The sequence below is a fragment of the Dendrobium catenatum genome, unplaced genomic scaffold, assembly GCF_001605985.2.
Source record: "Dendrobium catenatum unplaced genomic scaffold, ASM160598v2 fragScaff_scaffold_1021, whole genome shotgun sequence".
In the NCBI taxonomy this organism is placed as follows: domain Eukaryota; kingdom Viridiplantae; phylum Streptophyta; class Magnoliopsida; order Asparagales; family Orchidaceae; genus Dendrobium; species Dendrobium catenatum.
Window position 1 is genome coordinate 1,816,687 of NW_021319483.1, and position 8,268 is coordinate 1,824,954.

Genomic DNA, 8,268 nt, shown 5'->3' on the forward strand with positions numbered 1-8,268 from the left:
CCCAACTCTTTGGCCTCTTGATCTATCTCCCTTTGATAGAAAGCAGCTCAATTTGAAACTCCTTTCCCTTATACCCAATTGTTTGCAAATCTATTGATAATTACATGAGTAAATTGGAAGTTGGAACAAAGGGGAAGTAATGGTTAGAGAGATTCTATGAAGCCTCTAGAACATACTAGAATAATCTTGTAAGCTTTTGCATGGAAGACCCAATAACTTCCCAAAACTTTCTATAAGAATCTTTCAAATAAAGTCAAAATTATGGGAGGTTGAATATTGATAGGTATGTCCCCTCTTCTTGATAGGACTAAAAAATATTACAATCTTTTCCAAAAAAGTTCTTCAAGCTCTTAGATTCAATTTTTATTTGTGCACACTATGAATACATCATACCAAAAGCCCAAAAAAGATCCCTTATGCTTTCATTCATTATGGAGATTAAACATTGATCTCTCGAATAAATTTTAAATGTTACTGATGCATATTTGATGATAAGAAATTTATCTTAAAAAATCTACAATTGAAACAACTAAAATTTTTGTCAATGATTTTGATGTGCCATGAATCAAGATTTATATGATTGATCGAACTAGACCCAATAAATGTGTGTGTATGTGTGTGTGTGCGAGAGAGAGAGAGAGAGAGAGAGAGAGAGAGAGAGAGAGAGAGAGATGGATTCAATAGTGCTAATAATTGAATTATCATACAAATAAAAAATAATATACACTGCACAAGCGTAAGGCCGACAAGAGAGAGAGAGAGAGAGAGAGAGAGAGATGGATTCTATAGTGCTAATAATTGAACTATCATACAAATAAAAATAATAAAATACTACACAAGCGTAAGGCCGTCAATTGACTTAATGATCAAAATAGTTACAAAAGGTTTAACAAAGCTCCAACAACTCTACTTGCTTAAAAAGCAAGCATCATCAAGCCACCAAAAAAATAATTAAAGAAGATTATATGAACAAATTCTAAACATAATTATTGCTTAATGACAACATTCACTTGTTTAGTATATTGTTAAATTTGTATTCATGTTTGTCTTCTTAACTCATTCATTAATAAAGGCTCCACAACTTTATAATAACTTATTGATTGATTATCATAGGAATTTTTTATGCGCAAGTTTAATAAAAATACCAAGTACTAACTTGCCCTTAAGTGCATGTGGCCTACACTACTAAATTTAGCCGTGAATGATTGCAAAAAATCCCATAATGTCTTTTGCACATGCATGCCATACTATTTAAGTATTTATATATTATTCTTCACATAAAACTTCCAATTCAGGAATTTATTTTTTAAATTGATGTGAAAGAGTCTTACATATGATTTAGTGTACATGTCTCTATATCTTTTTACACAATGGCTCCTATCATTTTTCTAAAATTACATTTGTTCCTCATGTTTTTAACAATTACATTATATGTTAGCTAAGAGTTAAAAAAAAGGAGGGATAAGTATAATTTTAGAAAATAATGAGGTCTTATGTGCAATGTTAACTACTATTTGTTCCAAACTAATTTTTTTAATTCTCATAGTGTTCGTTTGAAATAATTGTAAGTTTTTATAAATGTGATCGTAAATTTGTTGTAGATAAAATAACTTTTTTTAAAGCTATTGTAGAAAGCAATTTCTCAGTACAAAAATTTATACTACATAAAAATTATGATTATATTCTGAAAAATAAACTTATAAGAAAGTTATTCAAATGAATTAAATGCCCATTTGATTACTTGAAATTAGAAAATTATTTTAAAAAGTGATATATTTATTATTCGGTCATAGTTAAGCAACAATATTGACTTGAAAATTTTAAAATTGTCTCAAATATAACCCTAAAAAATAATTATTTAATTTCCGCGCTCAAAATAAATAAACATAAATTATAACTGTCTCAAATTTAAATAGAATTTACTGCAAGAAACGAAATAAAGTATTCAAGATATTACATATTTACATTTAGATTTAAAAATTGTGTAAATGTGGAATGTAGCGAATTTCAATTGGCCGAAATTGTAATCCGACAAAATGCATATGCTTTATGAAATTTTGAAAAGACTTAATTTCGAAAAAATAAAATAAAATTTAAATTGGCATCTCTCTGCTTATGCTTTTGCACATATTATTAAGGTTTTCATATGATGGGAAAGGGCAATAATTGTGAAGACACCGACTCATTATTTAGTTCTTTTAATGCTAAGGAGCTATCATCATATTTTTTTAAAGGAAAAAAATGGTTAAAAATATCCTGATTTAATTATCATTAATTTTATTTTGAAAGAAATATAATATAATAGTTAATTAATTAATAATAGGTTACATTTATCTTAAAATAATTTAACCATTTGAATTTTTTTTTTTTTAAGTTTTTGATATTCGCTAATTTTAATTTTTCATAACTTGTTATTATACTGATTAATTAAAATGTTGATGATAGAGCTTTTAGTATTTTTGATTGGACTAACAACACAAGCAATTAAATATGAATATATAATAAAATTAAATGAGTATGATATAAAAATTAATTGATTTTATTCTAGATAAAATATTTTTTAAACAAAAATTAACATAATCAAATTTTTACTATTTATCATAACTTAATTTTTTTTCTTGAACCAAATAATGGGATAAAATTGAATTGAGTTTTCCTTAATAACACCCTAATTTTTTTAATATTATTCTACACATCTTTCATGCCTACCTTTACTAATAGTTGATCTTAAGGCTCTTCAACATTTATCCACCTTGTTTAGCTCAAGAAGCTATGTCCTTATCTTGATTTTTGTATGTGAAAGATTCATGAAGCTTGAAGATATCACATTAGGCATCAATTTCTTTCCCAACCATATTGACTAATCTATATAAGAGTTGGATATTTTTATACCTAGCTAGCCCTCTTTGTAGCCTAAGGACCCAAATCTTCAAGCAACTTCAATTCACTATGGTACTCTAATGTGGATTGGTGGATATCTATGAATTATTCAATTTTAATTTAAATTTGTGGTTAACTAATATGAATAAACATGAATTTAAATGAATTTGAATTTTATATTTATGATACTTTAATTTAGAATCTAAATTCAGTGTGAGCTGGATATTCGTGCAACGCTAAGACGTAGAATTATAACTCTATCGCCGCGTATATTCTAGCCCGCAACAAGACCGTTATTAGAAAATAATTAAACAATAAAATATCAGATTTATGTTATCTCCTTGACTCCTACACTTCCCTCTATCTATTCTCCTCTCTTCGAAGAAGCTGAAGAAAGCTTCTTTCCACCCCAAGAATATTTACATTTGGTATCAAAGTCAAATTGGGGCAATCTCGAGGTGGAGGAAGGTCCAAAGAAAGTAAGAGGGAGGCTAGCTTAGCCGGTTGGACGGAGGTCTATTCGGTTGCAATATGGAAAAGAATTGTTCTTATAGAGAAAGAAGGGACATTCAGGGCGGCGAGCTGGCAGCAGGATGCGTGGGAAGACGCGAAGAGGCAAGCTGAGAGGCACGGGAGCAAGGCAGTGGGATTCATGTGCACATAGGAGGGCCAGGCGTGGTCGGCGGGAGTGGTGACGCACATTCCTGCTGAGCAAGCAGTGCATTCGTTCAAACAGAGGCGCGCAGACGGAGGTTTAGGTAGGATTTCGGACACCGCAAGTGGAGCGCGTATTGTACACCTGTGAGAGGTGAATCAGAGGCCAAAGATTTAAGATATTGTTCTTGAATAAAGATCATTCTAGATCTTTGAGGTGGAGCTTCCGGATTGAAAAAAATTTGAGTCGAAGAGAATCATTTCAATACAAAAATTCGAGATCGACAGATTCACCGGAGAAAATGATTTCAACCTATGACTGGTCAAGATAAAGGCAATGTCAGTCCATCAATGGTTGCAATATCTAGAGATGGATTTGTGGCATTGACTTATTGGGTGAAGGCAAGGGAAATGAAATTGAAGGCTCACATCACAATCTTGCTTTTCCTTGGTGATGAAGTGTTACGAGAGGTTGGCTATGAAGAAACAACCATCGAGGTATGGGAGAAATTATAATCACTGTTCTTGAAAAAAAATCTCTTGCAAATCATCTAATATTAAAAAAGCAATTGTATACCATTCAAATGGAAGAATCAAAGGATCTTCGAAAGCATATGGATGACTTCAACAAGATAACTCTTGATTTGAAGAATGCCGACGTGCGGATTGATGAAGAATATAAGGGCATCATCTTGCTTAACTCGTTGCCAAAAACTTATGAACACATCGTTGATACAATTTTGTACGGGAAGCAGACTTTGACGATGACAAAGATGAAGTCTGTATTGATGTCAAAGGACATTCAACAAAAATTAGAGATTAAGGAAGAAAAGAATGGCCACATGTTGCTGATTAGGGGCAGATCTGAAATTAGAAAAGAAAAAATGAGCAAGAAGTGCTATATTTGCCACAAAGATGGACATTTTAAAAGAAATTGTCTGAATAAAGAGAAATGGAAAAGAGCTGAACTCAAAGATGACACTAACTTGACAGTGGCAGCAGAATCATGAAATGAATGGTTTGATTCAGAGGTTCTTTATGGGTCCTTTGGTAGAAGTTGGATCAAGGTCGAGATTGTTAGGTTTTTTTATCCAACTTAAGTCTATTTTTAGGTGTTTATTTCTTTAGTTTTCTTGAATGGCTTGTATTGCCATTAACGTTGCCTTTTGTGTCTTTAAATAGGCTCTATAAGCTATTATTAGAAAATAGTTGAGCAATAAAATTTCAGATTTTTGTTGTCTTCTTCTCCCCTTCCCTCTCTCTATCCTCTCTTCCAAGAAGCTGAAGAAAGCTTCTTTCCACCCCAAGAATATTTACATCATCTTTTCTCATTCAAAAAATTTACGGAAAGGAACAACGAAAACAGAAATTTTTCTTACAAACAAAAGCCGATGATTCTAGACTGCAAGAGTGCAAGATTGCCTAGTTTTTTTCCACTCAAACTTTTATTAAGCTGAGGGTGGCAAGTCTACAACCTATTCTCTTTCTCTTAAAACCAAAAATCTTGTATATGCAACTTCAAATTAATCCAGCAATATAAAATACAGAATAAAATGTACTGGTTCAGCAGATATACAGTCAGTAGGAGGGGAAATTATCAATACAAACATGCAAAACCAACATTGATGCTTCAATTACATCATCAGGACAGCACACATCTTCCCCCATCTCCCTAAGAACAACAAAAGAAAGAAGAGATGAACAGATCAGTCATCAATGGCAAGGCCTCAACAAAGAAGCTAACTAAGAGGTTAACCTGAACAGATCAGTAATCAGGAAATTATACTCCTCCTACATTGATTTCAGGGACTCCTCTTCTGCCATGCTACTAGTCTGCAGAGCTTGTTCAGTATTTTTTTTTTCTTTCAGTATTACATCTTCTCCCATCACTCCATTATTATACAAGGCCTCAACAGCCTCTTCCTTTTCATCAATGCACCCACTCCCTTATCAGCTTCTTTCTTCAGCATCTCATCCTCCCTCTCCTCTCCTCTTTCAAGAGCCTCATTACCCTCTTCTTTCAACGTTGCATTCTCTTCCTCCTTTTCCAGCCCTTGATGTTCTTCATCAACTCCTCCTAGTTGCTGAGCATTCTGAGTCGCTTGAATCTCTTGATTATGCTGGCTGTCAACACCCAGTTGACTTTTTTTATTTTCAAAACTCTGCTCAACTTGTTGATCATGTTGAATTTGCTGCCCATGTTGAAGATGAAGTGTCTTCTGAATCTGTTGACCTTCCGGTTCCTGCAGTGAGATAACCGTTTCAAAAGCTCCAACCAAAGCCAGTACCTTGTTCTTCCTCGTCCCCATCAGCTTGCTTTTGGTCTCTTCGATCACATCATTGCTTATAGAAGCATCCTTCTTCTTCACCGTCGTCATTTCCATCACAACCGTAGCTCCGTGAATCGGTCTTCTTACTTCAGGCTCCACTCGTCTCACGACCGCATCCACATGTTCCACCTTTTCCTCATCCTTTTTCTCCACCTGCGTGGAAGCCACAGCCACCCTAGCCTTGTTAGGAACTTCCTCGACTTCATCAAATACCCAATTCTCAGGCTCATCACTCTTCTGTTCTTCAATGTGATTCCCTTCATCAACCAAAGAACTAATGAAGTCACTTTCTTCTACATTCTCCACCTCATTTAAAGCCTCTACTAACTTCTTGTGGTTGTTCAACAATTGCTCTTGAACTGGTCTTTCAATGGCAGTTACAGAATCATGATCTGATGACATCTTTCCCTCAGGAATAACAGCAATTGTGACAGGGGCTTCTTTTTTCTTGACAAACTTAAGACTGGTGCTCTTTGCTTTAGGGATAAGGCTGGTCCTTGCAGTTCTTGAAACGGTTTGAGCAGATTCATGACCATTAGGCATGGAGGAGCTGCTCGGTTTTGCAGGCTTCAATGATCTCTGTGATGTAAAGGTTGAAGGAGATGGCGCCTTGTCTGCCAATCTTCTTGCTGAGGGTGTTTTTGTGGTGGCACTAGCGGTGATGCTGTGGATGATGGGAATTCTCCGAGTTGGAGATTCATAAGAAGGAACAGCCTTGGGCTTGAGATAGTTTACCACTGGCTTCTTCGCCTCCACTGGAGACGAGATATCTCCTCGGGGGAGCAAATTCTTCGGGCTCGGTCGGGCAAGGGATGGGGAGATCCTCCTATCTCTAAGAGAGGTGGTGGGCTTTGTTTCCATCGCCAGCTGATTCAACTTTTTTGCTTACCAAACGGAGAAACAAAATGGAAGAAAGGATTTAGCAATTCATTTCAACTAAGATTAGAAGCTTTGTGCAGCATCACATAACGCTTCGATTGAGGAAGGATGCGAAGATCTGAAGACATGCTGAGAAAACTGGGGAACAAAAGCTGAACCAAGTAAACAATCGTGAAGATGACTCTCCAATTCCCCATTGTAGTTGGCTTTCTTGAAGGGGAGGCAAATGTTTTAATTAATTTTATAATAAAATGGTTGTTGGATGGATCTTTCTAATATAAACTATTTGCAGAGCTAACCAAGTAGGATGGATGGAATTTCATTATCTAGACTGTGGGCACAGGATTTGAAATTGAAAAAACAAAAAAGGCCTAATGCCGACATGCTTTTCTTCAACCATGCCATTCTCAACTAAAGTGGTAGAATAAAAACGCATCGTGGTACAATACAAACGCATCAAAACAACAAGAAGAAGCTTTCTGTCTGAACTAATAATATCTTCGCAAGAATAACACATTAACAAGAAAAAAATTGGGGCTTTCAGTATGGATACAACGGGCAGTGACATAATTGCAAGTAAAATATGAAAAAGGAAGCAACTTGAAGCGTAAAATAGAGTATATTAGAAGAAAATCCAAAGAACTGTAGAGGAAATTGAACTAACGAATAAGAAGTACTACCTTTGATTTCTTCTGTTGTTTATCCCTTTTGTTGGTGGAGATCAAATTGTGAAAAGAGCAGAGAGGGCAGAAAGGGATAAGTGATTTGCGTAAAATTAGAAGCAGGCGTAGGAGAGAGAGTGAGTGAAACAGAGAGAGGGGAGGGCCGGAGGGGTTGGAAAAGGAAGGGAAACGAGGGGAGAACGGGGACTGTTTTCTGAGGCAAAACAGCAAACACCTTCCTTATCCGCCTGAAGCGGGCAATGACACGTTCTCACCCCGAAACATCTATCCATTTCGAAAACTCTTATAGGACGGTCGAAAATGGTAAACTGAAGAACCAACAACTCCACGTGGCAGCTCTCGTTGTGCTGATTGTTAGATATTTTGAATATAGATTTTGAATTTGAGTCATACAATATGTGTGAGTCTGAATATTAATGTCCCTTAATTTTCCCAAAAACCAAAATAATCGCACTTGAAGCCCATGTTATGCTTATTATTTTTGCCATAGTGCCTAACACGCCGGTAATGATTCGATGAACCACACTTACATATCAATGGATGATAGCTTCAGCATGGGATGCAAAAGTTAACATCAATGAATGATGAAAATTCTTTGAAAATCTTAGTGAGTAGATTAAAGTCTATACCGCCATAAAATTTTTCTTGGACAAAATATTGGAGCTCTTTATGAAGAATATTATTTAGCGATACCATCAGCATAAAATAATGATAGATTTTCGACCATTAAAGAATGGGCTAAGTAAGTAGTATCAAAGAAGTTGTTAATGGATGTGTAGGAATTGATGAAAGACTATAGTGCAAGCATTTTGCAGTTGATAATTCTTGATATAATTTATCAA

The 8,268-nt window shown here is 35.0% G+C and overlaps 1 protein-coding gene across 1 annotated transcript; it reads right to left on the reverse strand.

The window, feature by feature from the left end:
* Positions 1-5,131: 5,131 nt before the first annotated feature.
* LOC110110150 (neurofilament medium polypeptide) lies at positions 5,132-7,692 on the reverse strand. The gene is made up of 2 exons (XM_020841495.2): positions 7,424-7,692; positions 5,132-6,748 (listed from the first exon to the last, which is right to left on the reverse strand). Exon 2 carries the CDS (start codon positions 6,723-6,725, stop codon positions 5,421-5,423), a length of 1,305 nt encoding a protein of 434 aa, XP_020697154.1. The 5' UTR covers positions 6,726-6,748; positions 7,424-7,692; the 3' UTR covers positions 5,132-5,420.
* Positions 7,693-8,268: the final 576 nt, after the last annotated feature.

Bases quoted from the DNA above. Each gene is read 5' to 3' on its own strand.
- LOC110110150 (XM_020841495.2), bottom strand. From the start codon at position 6,725: ATGGAAACAAAGCCCACCACCTCTCTTAGAGATAGGAGGATCTCCCCA.